The sequence below is a fragment of the Saccostrea cucullata genome, unplaced genomic scaffold (assembly GCF_032062105.1).
Source record: "Saccostrea cucullata isolate Sc308-1 unplaced genomic scaffold, CSIRO_AGI_Scuc_v1 ctg31, whole genome shotgun sequence".
Classification (NCBI taxonomy): Eukaryota; Metazoa; Mollusca; class Bivalvia; order Ostreida; family Ostreidae; genus Saccostrea; species Saccostrea cuccullata.
The window spans coordinates 668097-683566 of NW_026918875.1; the positions used below are offsets into that span (position 1 = coordinate 668097).

General features: G+C 32.4%; 1 protein-coding gene across 5 annotated transcripts; it reads left to right on the top strand.

The window, feature by feature from the left end:
* The first annotated feature begins 1552 nt into the window (after window positions 1-1552).
* LOC134273648 (substance-K receptor-like) lies at window positions 1553-15470 on the top strand. Of its 5 annotated transcripts, XM_062755857.1 has the most exons (4): window positions 1569-1783; window positions 2603-2826; window positions 12038-12247; window positions 15082-15470. In XM_062755857.1, the coding sequence occupies exons 1-4, from the start codon at window positions 1690-1692 to the stop codon at window positions 15415-15417; spliced, it is 864 nt and encodes a 287-aa protein (XP_062611841.1). In that variant the 5' UTR covers window positions 1569-1689; the 3' UTR covers window positions 15418-15470. The 5 variants fall into 5 exon arrangements, with proteins under 5 accessions (XP_062611836.1, XP_062611828.1, XP_062611818.1 ...); XM_062755834.1 differs by having other exon boundaries at window positions 1566-2826; XM_062755864.1 differs by lacking the exon at window positions 2603-2826 and having other exon boundaries at window positions 1679-1783.

A 15470-nucleotide genomic window follows, 5' to 3' on the forward strand; every position in this document is an offset into this window, starting at 1 on the left:
AGATAGGGATCTCATGTTTTCACATGTACATTGCCTATGAAATGACTTTTCAAAAAATAATATGTTTTGCCCCTTAGCCTTGACTCCGAAGATTTAACTGTTACAACAGGAATTAAATAATTGCATCCCAACCAATACGATACTGAAAGCGATCGGAGGGAGGCACAGTTCTTTGAATTTGCTTGTAAACCAAATTTTTGCTACGGTATTAAAATCTAAGGCAAAAGGTCTAGACGCATCCTCCACTTTCACCCCGGTTGAATCCAATCTTGTTGGACTAAAATTCAAATAAAACGGTCGTATACTCCGCTTAGTTGATATGAAATGCAACTGGTGAAAGTGATATACATGACCTTTATCTGTTTAATTACAAGTAGAAAAGGAGAAAATACGATGAAAAATATGGAGGAAATGCACAAATCAGATATTAAGTAAAAAAGAAAATTAGTTGATCTGAATTTATCATAAACTTTTGATTCTATGAACAATTTTGTTTAAGTTTTGTTTCATTATGCATAAACAGCACGTCCTATAAAAAATACAAATACAACTGTTCTTGTTTTCACCTTTTTATTATATTTATTTCAAAAAGGAGGATTGAAAGACAGGTCGTTTATTTTAAAATCAGTTAAATGATGACATTAAAAAGGGAAAGTTAGTAGGAAACGTCCACTTTTCCTTGATGGCACAATTATTTTGCCTCCCGCTTTCGCAAAAGCAAAGAAACATTGGATTTCATTCGTCTGTCTACATGTAGCTGTCTGTCACAACTTTAACCTTGGTCATAACTTTTGAATGAGAAAAGATAGTGCTCTCATATTTCACATGTACATTACCCACTGACATGACTCTTCAAAAAAAATTCTTTGAACTTGCTTGTAAACCACCATTTAAAAAAAAATATTTCATTAATATCTAGGGCAAAGGGTCTAGACGCCTCCCCACTTTCACACCGGTCGAATCCAATCTCGTTGGTCTAAAAATCAAATAAACAGGTCGTATACTCCGCTTAGTTGATATGAAATGCAACTGATGAAAGTAAATAACATGACCTTTATCTGCTCAATTATAATGAAAAAAGGAGAAAAATATGAATATGAAGGAAATGCACAAATCAGATGAATAAGAGATTAGATGTTCTGAATTTATCATAAACTTTTGATTCAATGAACAATTTTGTTCAAGTTTGTATATTACAAAAGCGATAGCTTTTAATTGTTTTGGTATTTTTACATGCTTTTAAGAAGATAGAAAAAAAACCCAAGAAATTTAATATCCTTCTTTTACTCAAGAAAATGTTAAACTGTTTGCTACTCTATCACTTCAAAAGACAAAACGAAATTTTTTTTCAAAAACAATCAAACAAAACGCTAAAACAAAAGAGAAGTCATAACAAATCCAATAAAGAAATAAACTAACAAAACAAACTTTAAAAATGCCATGGAAAAGCATGCATCGATATATAATTTCCATTGCAAGTCAAGCTCGCATGTTTTTTATTTCTCTTGTGTTCAGTAGCCAAATATCCTTACAGGAGGAGCGCGCGTCACGGCAGAACCAAAACTATTGACAGAACACCTCTGCTCCGAAGCTGGTAGTACCTTACAGCACGAACAATGAGCATAATTAGTATCGTTTACCCTCTGATGGATAAATCACACATTTAACTACGGGGAGGAATTCCTGCAGATGAGGAAAGCGTTCGCCTCCCCTCTCCTGCAGATCCGGTGGTCTCGACTACCACAGATAGCTGAATCACGTCACGTGATCGATGGTTGCACTGGTCAGTGATTATAGCTTTGGGTTTAAATGACAGCACTAAATTTTTCAGTCGCTCCTACTGGCTTATATATCTCTAGTAATTGTTAATCAGGAATTAGAGGAATATCTATTTCCCAGTATTCACGAGATTAAGTTTATACTCTCCGGAGAATCGTTCCATACAGTCAAAGGCTTTAGTTATGAGGAATCGCGAAAACAGAAAGGTGTAATATCTAGTGGGATTTTAACTTAATGGAAATATTTAATACTTCAGATATGGAATCAACTCCGAGTGCTAATTTATCAGAAGTTTCTTCTACAGTTATTTCTCTGTCTTGTCATGAAGGAATTATGAATTTGACAAAAATCTGTAACGATTCTCGGAACGCGACTTTCTCTTCCAAAGGAGACGAATTATCAACAAGTGCTTTAATAGGATTAATATTCTTATATTCTATCACAACTTTTCTCTCATTGGCTGGAAATATTTTGGTGGTGCTAGTTTTCGTAAAAGGACGTAGATCACGGACGGATCTGAGGCTTTTTCTAATCAACCTGGCAGTTTCTGATTTGATTATGGCTGCTTTCTGTATGCCGTTCACCTTTGCAGACAGCATTATGGGGTATTGGGTATTTACAGCACCCCTGTGTCCAATTGTGTTATTTTTTCAAATTTTTTCCGTTTGTGGAAGTGTTTTTACGAACGTAGCTATAGGAATTGATAGGTTTATGGCCGTTTCGTTTCCATTGCATTCCAGAATTACATACAGACGTGGAAAATATGTAATTGCATTAGTTTGGGTATGCGCGTTTTCACTTTCGGTCGTGCAACTTTTTGTAGGTCGGTCAACGGTCTACAATGGGCGAGTGATATGTAATGAGGATTGGCCCAACCCCGAATCCCGGCCACTGTACACTTTGTTTATTATGATTCTGACATATATGTTACCCCTCATTATTCTTCTGTTGACTTACTCTATAGTTGGAATAATGCTTTGGAAGAGGACAGCCCCTGGAAATAAACATTATGAAAGAGATAGACACCAACTTCGATCAAAAATAAAGGTAATAGTAAATCCATTAGATTTCGTGTTTATCAAAAGAATAACATAATACTAACTTTTGGGATGTTGGTTGGGCCCAGTATAAATCCACAAATACATATAGTCTTTCCTGCTAAGTAAACCTATTCGTATTGTACAAATTATAGGTATGGAATCTGCATTTTTTCTTCATATTGTCATCAGTATACTTCTTTCACTCTACAAGATTAAAAAAGCAAACTTTTGATGGACTCCAAGTCATATTTTTAAATTATCCTAAGACTGCTACATACAGTGCTGCAAAATCGTCACTTCAAAACTGGTATTGAATTGCACTATTTAATTTGATTTGAAATATTTGATTAAATTTACAAAAATTCCTTTTGGCAAATTTTATTGGAAAATGTGTGATACATATAAATTTAATGCTAAAATAATTTTTTTTGAGAATCTGACCATTAAAACAATATAGATGTACATAATTACATGTACATAACATTTTGAATACGTGTGAACATATATTTTAAATTTTTTTTTTACATTTGTAAAATTTAAGTCCATCGGATCGGATGGTGCCTTGTATTAAGCAATTCCCTTTGCAAACTATAGATCATTTCTCTGGGTTTTGAAAAAGAGTAAGATCTTGGTTCATGGTAGTCGTAAAACCCTTGTGTTTGCATTTCGCAGGAAAATTTATTATGACATGCATCGTTCAATTTTGTTTGAAGTTGGGTATGGCCAGCGGCAGGAATCCATGTAAAGCCTTTCATATTCAAGTGTTAATCACCAAGACCATCTTATACCAGAGGAACGGTTTTAATCATGACTGTATTCAATGTACTTAAGCCACAGAAAAAAAATAAACAGAATTATGTCATTTGCATTTTTAAAAGATAGATATTTATTTCTTTGGTTAAATTTCACTTGGAATAAAATTCCACTGGGTACGTATTTTTTAGCTTTTATAAGACGAAGGAATATTTTCACTGCGGGATGAATTGTGATTGAAAATTTTGATCTAAGACTGCTGAAAATAAAAACAACGTTAAAGCTAAAACTATTTACAATCGATTAAATTGATAAAATCTCACATTAAGCCGAATTTCAAAGATATAATATTGTAAAGAATACAGCTCAACACTCCCTACGTACATGAAGAATAACGGTTTTATTTCTATAGATTCGTCTACAGCATGTCTGTAAAGAATAAATCCATACTCATAAATTATATAAAAAGATAATTCAGGACATTAAACTAATATCATTTTTTTCAATTGTCGCCATTTTGAAATGCCGTTCTTTAAAAAAAGAGGTGCTATTGAGTTTTCTTCACAAAAGTACGTATTATATATCGCGCATTAAAAATAACTTCGTTCTAATTTGTATATTGCCTTTTCACTAAAATATTATGAGATAGTTATATTTTAATTATGCAAGAACAACTTAAAACACATTTGACATGAAGTGCATATATCTCAGAAAACACAACGTTTTCATCATAATTACTTAAAAATTTGTTACTTAGCGAATAAGTTCACCTAAAACTTGGTTCCAATGAAACCCCATAAAGCATTTCTACGCCTGTGAATGCAGGCGTTGCCTGTTGGTAATGGAGTTATAGGCTTGACACGTTAGGGTACAAATTCATAACAATCCATATCTATATATATTTTTTTCAAGAGGCTGGCAGAAAGTAACCCATTGGTATTCTTTTTATGCTAAGTACGTCAAGTTTCATTCTCTTTGCGAGGAATAATTTTTGCTGATGTTCAGTATATTTTTAGAAAATACTTTAGGATGAATTCAATGGGTAAAGAGCACATTAAAAGCTTAATTAGTGGGTTCTTAAAGCGTGTGAATGATTTATATATGCGACTTATCGATGCATTTTTAATATCTGGAATTGCCTATTCTTTCCATTTATATCTATCGTCTAATTGAATTGCTGAAGCATGAAAAATTGATATTCTTCAAGTAAATGCATGTAACTTTAACAAGTGTCATTAAGAGAAATGGTCAAACTTTTTGAGAAGAAATCGAATATAAGCGTAAAGAAATCAAATACAAAACTGCACATCATTAAATTCTTCCCACAATTTTGCAATAAAATCGTTTTGTTTTGGACAGATTTTTATAAGAAAATTAACGATGTGATTGAATTGCTACGAGTTAAAATTTTGCTTCATTTAATTCTACGGATTGCTGAAAAAAATACTACATACAATGGTCATTTCAATAGACCAACTGCATCAAATCACAGTCAGAGGGACATTCACCTTTGATTCTGCAAAATAAATTTTCGAAAATTCCGTCAGATAAATCATGCCAAAAGTAAAGCAGAAGTAAATCTACATTTGTTTTCAAAATCTTGACAGTTTTACAGCGTTAGATATCATAAAAATAATGGATTTTGTATGTACATGTACTTGTTTTTGAATAGTGAAAATCAAATTTTTCACTCATAGAAGGTGTCAAAGACTATATTAACAATATATTAATGCCATTCAACTTTATCTTTCGAATTGATTAAAAAATTTCCTAAAAATAATTTTGTTTTCAAAACCTCGCGACGTTTTGATTTTGGCAATCATATGCTTATCTAATCCGTGCTAAAATCCCAAACCTTTCACAAATCGATGTATTTGTACATATGTAACTTCATTCACATGTTGTCACTCTTGCTACTACTTAAAAATATAGATATTATTTTAAATTCTAGGAAATTTAAGTTTGTAAAACAGCAAGATATAAATTATTGAAAAGTACACCATGCAAGAAATATTTGACACCTACTAGAGAATGCAATTCAACTTTCGATATGTCATTCATATACTAAGCACTTTAGCGGGGCAGAGGTAGTGCGCGGAGTATTTGTATTATGATTGCAAATAATACTGCTTTTGTTTCTTGATGTTCATCACATTAGTGTACTAGTGTTCCAAGATTTCCATCACAAAACTGGAACCCTCCCAAACATGTAAAGCCTCTGTCGTCTTGTTGATGTACTCGCGATACGCTTGTCACTGCTGTTTTGAGTTGTACTGTTATTTGGCCGTCCTGTTGATGTGTTCGCGATACGCTATAGTTGTCACTTCTGTTTTGTTGTACTGTTGTCTGACCAAGAGGAACAGCGACAACAATGATGTCAAGGCTCTTGCTTTCTAAAATTTGCAGTGACAGCAAATGAATCATGATGTACATATCACAGGGACCAGACGCATTGTACGACATCACAAAACGATTAGCAATACATTTCGGACATTAAAAAATATTACCAAAGCCATTAAATTTCTTTGAGAAAATCACATTATAAATATTACCAGGGTCTATGCATGAATTAAAAAAGAAATGCACATGAGTGTAAGTTATCATGTGGATAGCAATAGAAAATATTATACTAGGCTATGAGATCATTCGAAAATGTGATATCTATTCGAAATACTGAATTCATTCTTTATAATTATAATAATTATAAATTATTCAAGATCAAAAGTCCATTTAACAACAAAAAGTAAAAGCAGAGCAAACACGGACCTCTAAAACATCAGAGGTCGGATCAGGTGCCATTAATTAATGATATATAAATGATACAAGTATTACCTATTTATACATACAATAACACGTTCATTTTGAATATACTATGTAACTAAATAAATTGCAATTATATCACTTATTCAAAGGGTGGTATCACCTCGATTAATTTTTTATGGTGATATCATCAGTTTGGAGAGTGATATATCTTAACAATAGATACCAAAAAACATCGCCCTACAAGAAGCGAAGTAAGCAATGGATACTCTCTATTTCTCTCTCTCTCAAATTAAAAAAACAGATTAATTTTATCAGTATGCAAATCTTATCCAGGTCCCTACCGATTTTCTTCCACAGTCCGAACACAGGAGGTCATGTACAAAATTTGTAAGACAGAGAAAACAAAGGTAAAAAAAATCCATTCACAACGAATACATGTACTTTTATGTATCAAGAAAGTCAAGCTTTCTTTATAACAGTATCTTGAAGCCCTTGCTTCGTTTAAATCAATTAGCTTTTGATAAAGTAAAAAAAAGCAGCTTAGAACATATGTACCTATGATAAAAGACCATTTCAAATAAACTAAGCTTCAGCATAAATGTTTATTTATTTAAAATGGTACTAATTAAGTCTCTTATTCCTTAACATAGAGAAGGAAAAAGAAGTTTTGCATTTACCTCTCAGCTTAAGTAGGTGTATGCTGCAAAGGTTAACTTACAAATTCCCTTCCTACATTTCAGTGTTAATTGACTAGATTTCTCGTTTACTAAAATATCACAAAACGCGATAATTGGCAGTTTTAACAGATGGTTTACTTTTGAGAGGTGTCTAGAATGTCAAACTGTCTCGATCGACAAGACGAAACTGCTCGAACACCATACACATGATACACGTAAGCTAAAGCAAAATGACTAAAACTTAAAGTAACAGAACGTGAGCCATTATAAAAAAGTCAATCAAGATTTTGCATTTTTTTTTTCATTTAAGACAACATACATTATGATCAATACAGAACCTTTCATCAAGTTATGATAGAAATGGAGGATTGTAGGGCTCTTCTTGATGCATCAGAGGAATTGAAGAAAAAGATATTGATTCTTTAGTCGAAATCAATGAACTTTATTCTCTTTAACCGAAAGAGTTCTCCCTGATTTATTGTAAGGCTTCTTCTTAATTGACAGTGTGTTTGAAAAATCACTTCTCGTTAAACAGTAGTTACTACATAAAATCCAAAATTACGACGTTAAACAAATCCATATGACGTTACCATCAAATGGACGATCAGTTTAAGTTAAATACTGAAACAATGACCGCTGGTTTAAGTTAACAGAGGTTAACAATTTTGACAAGATCGACCATTCTGAGCTGTTAAAGATATTTGAATGTTTGCCGTGTAGGTTTCTACAAAAGTCTTCAATGATGATCAATGATTTGTTTTATGCTACATGTATGACCTAAAAATCTTTATTTGTTTCCGATTTAGAAATGAATTAAAACGGTATCCAGGCACGAGCTCACCAAAGGAAAATTATGTTTGCTAGTTGGAATTAAGTGTTAAAAAATGAAGCTATTTCGTTTCGCCGATATCAGACACAGTGTAGGGCCAATTTGAGGTTAATTCAAAGTGTAAATTCTGTGTAAATTTCAGCAACGTAAGTAATGCAGTATCAGGAGTAGGTCGTTATTCGTACACCTTTTGATGATTCAGGAAAGATACAAGAATAAAAGTTAATTTGTAACGGAAAAATAAAACTGTGATAGTTTCTCATCCCTAGCTTGGAGGAAGTCAGCTTTCTGATGAGCCTAACTAGCAGGAAAAAAAAATTAAATTTAGGGAAAAAAAAGCTTACTCCTAAGTTAACACATTAATTTTTTTGAAAAGCTTTTCTAAACAGAATTCTTCGTTGAATTTAAAGTTGTTCAACAATTTATAATCATCATCAAAAATATATGCTAAACATGATTTAATTCTTTTAGAAAACGTAAAACGAACATTTAAAAGTTAGTATCCAATATACTAGCATTTATATTTGATATCATAAGAAAGTATCATAAAAAAAATCCTTGTCCTTTTCCCCTACTAAATCAATTTATTATTCATTTCCTATTTTTTGTTTATCCTACAGCATTCATATATTCATAAAAAAAGATTATTTTTTTTATCAAAGAGGGTGCTTTATTGAAGGACTTCTGTTTACAGAGATATCTGAAAAAGACAGTTTTTTAGGTATTCCCATAATTCCCAGTTGACATCAGCAAAACGTCAATATAACGTCTCTACATTGATCAACTTTTAAATGATCAAACTTTCGCAAGATTGTACTTAATAACAAGTACAGTGTGTTCTTAGGCATTTCCCTGATAATATGTTTTAATTATAATGAAATATCCTAGAAAAAAAACCAGTTTGAAATTTACAATGCTTCTTTAGATTCAATGTTCAAAAGCCCAGCTGAATAGCCGAGAAGCAATAATGTACTTTAAGATGGAATATATGGAGACAACGAACAGTATGCAAGCTCAAAAGTTCCTTAAACAAGCCAAATTTGGAGCAGAACAATTATGAATCTTCAAAACATCAGAGGTATGTTCAGGTACCATGGAGATTGAGCATTCCCTGCCGATCGGCCATACCCGCCATGTGCTCCTTGTAATAACGGAAAAAGCCGTCGACAATTCAGTGTATAAACGATGGCCTAACAATTAGTATGAAAAACGTCAGTCAGCATTTGATATGATAAATTGTGTTTGCTGACATGGTAATTGTATCTTCCATAGAACTGATGGCTTTAAACAAGACTACTAATAATCTTGTTCCATCACTTTGTTTTTCACTTACCTCATTTTTAGAAATTTTTCATACGTAGAGCATGCTCTTGCGTATCGAATCAACTGAGAGATATAAACCCCGTATGCAGATGATAAAGATTGTCATATTGTAAATTTTGAATTTACCGGGTGGCAGTAAATACAAAATTTACAACTATGACAACTCGGTAAATTCAAAATTTACAACATGACAGGATACTGCTGCATAAATAAGGGAAGAAGACGATTGCAAAATTAAAGTCATCTCGTTTATCATAAAACTTGATTGTTAGATTACCGTTTATGTCTTTTTCTAACAAAATATCCAAATATGAAACAGATTTACACGGCGGATGTGACCGGATGGCAGTGGATGCTCACTCCTCCATGGCACCTGATCCCACCTCTGATGTTTTGGAGGTCCGTGATTGCTCTGCTCTATTTTGTATTGTTTTATGGACTTTTGAGCCTGAATACTGTTCGTTTACTCCATATATTTCATGTGTCAGATACTGTAGTATCTTTTATTTCAAGCTCACCAGGATATATTGTATCGATATAAGAATGGAAATTATAACTATTGTTAATTGGCAATACGTCATCGATATATCAAAATGTCGAGTTGAAGGCCTTTTCACATACAAGATTTTTGACATATTATGTTTATATGAATACAGAAATAGGTCTGCTAATAACAAGGCGCAATTGGTACCCATGGGAATTCCAATTGATTGTTGGAAGACCTAGTCTCCAAAAACCTCATAGATATTGTCAATAAGAAACTCAAGCATCTTTTTAATATCAACTTTATGCAGAATACTTGTGCGTACAATCAGAATGTTTTTTAACAAAATAATTTTGCAAATGACCATTGACAAGGTAGGTAAATTTACTGTTTCCATTTTTATTAAAAAAAAAAAATGTCAATGATATCAAAAGGTCTGGACTTTAATTTATCGTCGGTGATGATTGATATGAAGTTGAAAATTCATAAGTTTTTATGTTGTTCATTTTGGTAAAATTTTGTGATTTCAAATTTTCCAAAAGTTCCTTTGAACTTTTAAATGTATCCAAAACTGATTTACACCGGCGGAGCAATTATTTTGTAGTAAATTCATTACTCTTTGACGATTGACGATGAATACGGATCAATTTTCTGTTTCATTGAAGTGCCAAACAATTTCATTTTCACAAATAATAATTATGACTAAAAGATAGAGTTACTGAAATATTAAATATTTGGGAAAAGACACGACCCTGGAAGTCTTGTTGCCATATCTTCCAGTGAGGTGTTTGGAGAATTTAGCTCAAAACAATCGCTTTGATCGTTTTTCCTCGTTTAAACAGAAGCGATACCTATGGTAACTTTTACATATATGTTAGAAGCAGGTTATTTTAAGTCTGTATAAAGTTGTTCATGCAGCAACTGGGTCTGTAACTCAGTCTGTAACTCACCACCAGGATGATGAACAAACAATGAACAAATTAGCAAAATAACTATAAACGTTAAACCCTGAAAGCCTATGCAAGTACTTAAGTAAGTACTTTTTTTTTCTTTCTGTCCTGTTTTTCATATCTGAAACGAAATAAAACATGTCACTCATATGCTCAGTATGGTGTTTGTTATTAAATAATTTAATAATATCGTATAATACTACATGTAGTACTACATCTGCAGAAAAAAAGACAGATTTCAAGACGTAACATGTTTCAACATGTATGTACTGTAAATGCTATAAAAAATTGTTTATTCCTTTTTACCTCATTTCTTTCATATTCTAATCGTCCAATTTCGTTCAAGTGCTTTCAAATGAATATTGATTTGGTATTGCTCAATCATTTTTCTCTATTTATCCACACCAGAATTTATTAAATGTGTACACATTTTTCAAGATTTTTTTTTTCAAAATTGCTGAAACATTTCCATAAATCCATAAATTTTTAATCAGCTAAACACTTTAAAAATGATAAATTAGCTAAAATAACGTTGTAAAATATCTACTAGTTTTTATGTCTACAAAATTTTAACTGTCGGTGTTGTTGTTGTCGTTTTTGTTGTTTCTATTTCTTTTTTCTATTTAATAATTAAAAGAAGAAATGTTTTCTGAAGAGTATGATGATTGCTCTTGATACGAATCTATCTTTAATTCAATCTTAACCTTTATACCTAATTTCTTTAAGTGTCATGCAATTGATGAATCGGTACGAAATAACTTCAGGGACTGACAAATATCTTCGTATCCCGCAATGCGTTGCAATTTATTCTTTGATGGGCAGATTAAAGAGTTTAATGTAATTAAGATCATATATCAAATCATTTGAATTTATCTGAATGAGAGATAAAAAAAAAACTTATTTTGGCAAACATTTTATCTGTTTCACTTGAAACAGCCAATAATGCAGATGGTTCTACTTTGTTTACATAATAATATATCTTTTTTGCGCACATTTAATTTGAACAGATTTCTAAAGGTGCGGTAGGTCAATAGGTCAATTATCCCAACTTTTTTTAAACAGGAAAACTATCAAATTTCAATGGTTAAATACAATGTATGGCATTCTTTAGATTGCCATGTTATCATTTCTATTTTTAAAGATATGGAAGTTTTTACATTCTCTCTTCATCAAATGGGAGGCAAACCCCACTTTTAATTCAGCATGGATTATATCCCCTAATGAATATCAGTGGCATAATGTATTAATCACGAATATCATTGCATCAATACTTAAACTGCAATTAGGTAATGTGTTTTAAATTATCATAAAGATTTTGTAGGATAAAACTGCATGCATTAATTACAAAGTATAATACTCTTGTGCATTTTATTACAAATAAAAAATATTGTCACAAGTATTGTAATGATTGCAACATGTATGCATAATATCTTCCTCAGGTTGTGAAAATGTTAGTCATAGTGGTTGTGATGTTTGGGATCTGCTGGTTGCCCATCCATCTGTTTAGTCTACTGGGGGACTTCACCTCGGTTCTACACGAAGTGCATCACCAACATAAACTGGGCATTTTTCTCGGTGCACATTGGTTGGCCATGAGTAACAGTTTTGCCAATCCAGTAATTTATGGATTCACCAACGAAACATTCAGGGTATGACATCAGATTCTTACAAAGAGAAACAAGCAAAGATTAATCTACGTACTAAATAAATATATTTTATTGTCAGATTATACCATAACATATAATATTATTACGCCAATTTGCAAACATTCTGGGTTGCTTTGTTGATTCCTGTATTCTGTCTGTCCTGTTGTATGAATGAAATAATGAAGAAATAAACTTACAGTTATCATGCTTAAAAGTTTAGTGAAACAATAAAAACCAGTAACAGAGAAAAACAGACCCGTAGAATATCAGAGGTAGGATTAGGTGTCAAGAAAAAGTAAGCATCCCCTGTCGACCGTATACACCCCCGTGTGCTCCAATGTCATGAAGGAGAAAACAAAAAAATCTGTAGGCAATTCAGCGTGTGAATAACGGCCAAACAATTAGTATGAAAAACATCCGTCAGCATTCGACTCATTGACAAATTGTATTTGCTAACAAGGTCCTTAAATTATAATGACCATAGAACCTTCAAAATGATGACTTTAAACGAGACTGTTGATATTTTTGTTCCATCAACTTGTTAGTTAACAGCTAGCTTGTGTAGATTTAAGAAATAATTGTTCGTACTTGGAGAACCCTTTTGCATTCCTAATTATCTGGGAGACATGATTCCCATTCAGATGATAATGGTATAGTGCTACAGTAGTAAGGGAAGGTGACTATTATCTAAAAGTTTTATTAAAGTCTCTTCTTTTTTTTATCCAATGTTTTTGGTTTGAATTAGGACTATTCCGGGGCAAAGGAATTAGTAGAAACCACATTTCCTTTGAGAAAGTCTTAGCATTGTACTTTTTGAGTTACGGCATGCTGCGAAATAATACCAACAAATGGTTTCCTGGAATATAGTTCTCTAGTACATATGGTACATGTACTAGGCATCTTTCAGTAGCTCCTGTTGTCAGCAAACGAGAATTCTCAAAGGAAATGCATTCTCTACACTAATGCTGCCAGGAAACAATCCGGACTGAAACTCGATCATTAACATTTAAGGTGAAACTTACAGTGGAATAACTCTTTGTCAAAACATTCCAACGGCTAAAAACAGTCTCTTGGGAGACATTTTACAGAGGGTGGTATTCAAATCCCAAAACGACCTCCGAAAAAATTATACGAAAACTAATAACATTAAGACTGTCATTTGAGTAAAATGGGAAGCAAATAAATGCAAGAACAAAAATCAATCATTAATGTAAATGTGAAAATTGTAATAAAATTGGAAAATTCAATTATATCTCTGTTAAGTTGCAATTTTTTTTATACAAAAATGTGCATTTTATTTGTTTATGAAAGCATATGTTTAGTTAAAAAGGTTTTAGCGATACACCCAACTGTACATAAAATATATATACAAGTTCTAAGAAAAATTAAAGAAGTTGATGTAAAGAACAAACAGGTTTGTGTATAGAACAAAAAGGAACACCAAGTCAATTCATCTGGTATGTCAAATATCCTAAATACAATAATAGCAATAATGGTAAACATCATTTATATAAACACTACATCACATAATAAATACGTGTTGCTCTAGTTCAACATGATTGGTAAATACCACTCTATGGTCAAGGGTTTTTGTGTACTATAATATCAGTATGTTTATATGAAGCAATGCGCAATAATTTCAGAATCCAAGCTGGCAAAAATAAGTCAACATGGTATACCAGTACAATGTATTGTAGACTTGTAGTACATGCCAGGGCAGATGTCAACTATGTTCAGATTTATCAGATTAAGTTCAATGAACTCTTATATAAAATTTTGTGAAAGAAGATCTGGGTGTTGTTGATATTAATAGCATATTTCCATGTAGGTATAATAATCAAAGCTTATCTGACATACAAGCTCAGAAAAATGTCGCTTCAGAGATCGGAAAAATCATCTTTATTGCCTTCATACTCTGCTTATCAATCAGTGATCGCATATGAAAGCCAAAGCCTGCATATCTAGCAACATTCAAGACAATGTCGGTGCAATGGTATCGAGTTCATCAGATCTTGCATCAATTGTAAATGTATCTGCTTTATCAATATGCTTTGGTTATAAAACGCAAGATGTATTTGCTAACAGTTTTGCACTCTTATCAGATTGGGTAATAAAAAGGTTCAAACCAAACGGCTTTTTATTGCATCATAAGCATTGCTAGCTCTATAAATTTTTATAAAATGACAAAACTAACATGGTAAATATCGATGAGAAATCAAATGGGCTTAAAATATGTACATGTGTCTTAACTTTTTTTTTGGAAATACACGTTAGTTTGAACTTGAAATCTATAATGATAGACAGACCTTACCTTACAAAAAAAAAAGTCGCAAAATTAAATTTGAAAAACGAAATTACAAATGAAAGGGAATAAGCTTTTTAAATTTTTCATTTGTTCTACAGGAAATATATACGTAGAGATAACGAACAGTATACAAACTGAAAAGTTCTGTAAACAATTATATAAATTCTGAGCAGAGCAATCACGGACCACCAAATCAGAGGTGGGATCCGGTGCTACGGAGGAGTGACAGAGTGAGCTAATACGAGTATTTAAAGCTTTCTTTTGGTGTTTATCTTATTATTCATTTTTTTCATTTCAAAGTTGATTTATATTGTAGCCAAATGTATACATTTCCTAATTTGTCCAAATGGTAATGATGGTAACTTTAGACATTATATACTACATGTTACTACAAATTTACTACATGTACCATTTAAAGAGTTCTGAATTCTTGAATGGGGTGTGGGTGTCTGTAAATAAAATAGTATTATCATAGGCGTCGTCTCTGACATTTGAATATTAACTGTTGATGCACTTTTTCACTTTTTTGCAGGCAGATCTAGTAGTCCTGTTACACAACTGGTTTCCATGGAGTCACTGTCTACGTGACCTTATGACCCGAACATACAGTCTTTCAACATATGACAGCGTCATCTACCGGCGAACCACGATGCTTCAAAGACAGACATCTTTAAATAATAATTTGTCCTCCACAAAATCACTTAAAGTAGCAGCTGCAAACGGAAGTTCGCGTCCAATGAGAAAACTTCACAGAGTCGGAACAGAAGTGCGAATGAATAAGTCCCATATTCCTGTCAGAAAGTTTAGTTCAATACAATACATTCACAAGAATCCCGACAAACCTGACGATGACCGCTCCGGATCCTGACATTTTATTGGTAGAACTTTTTTTGTGAATGAAATATAAATCCTTTACAAGTT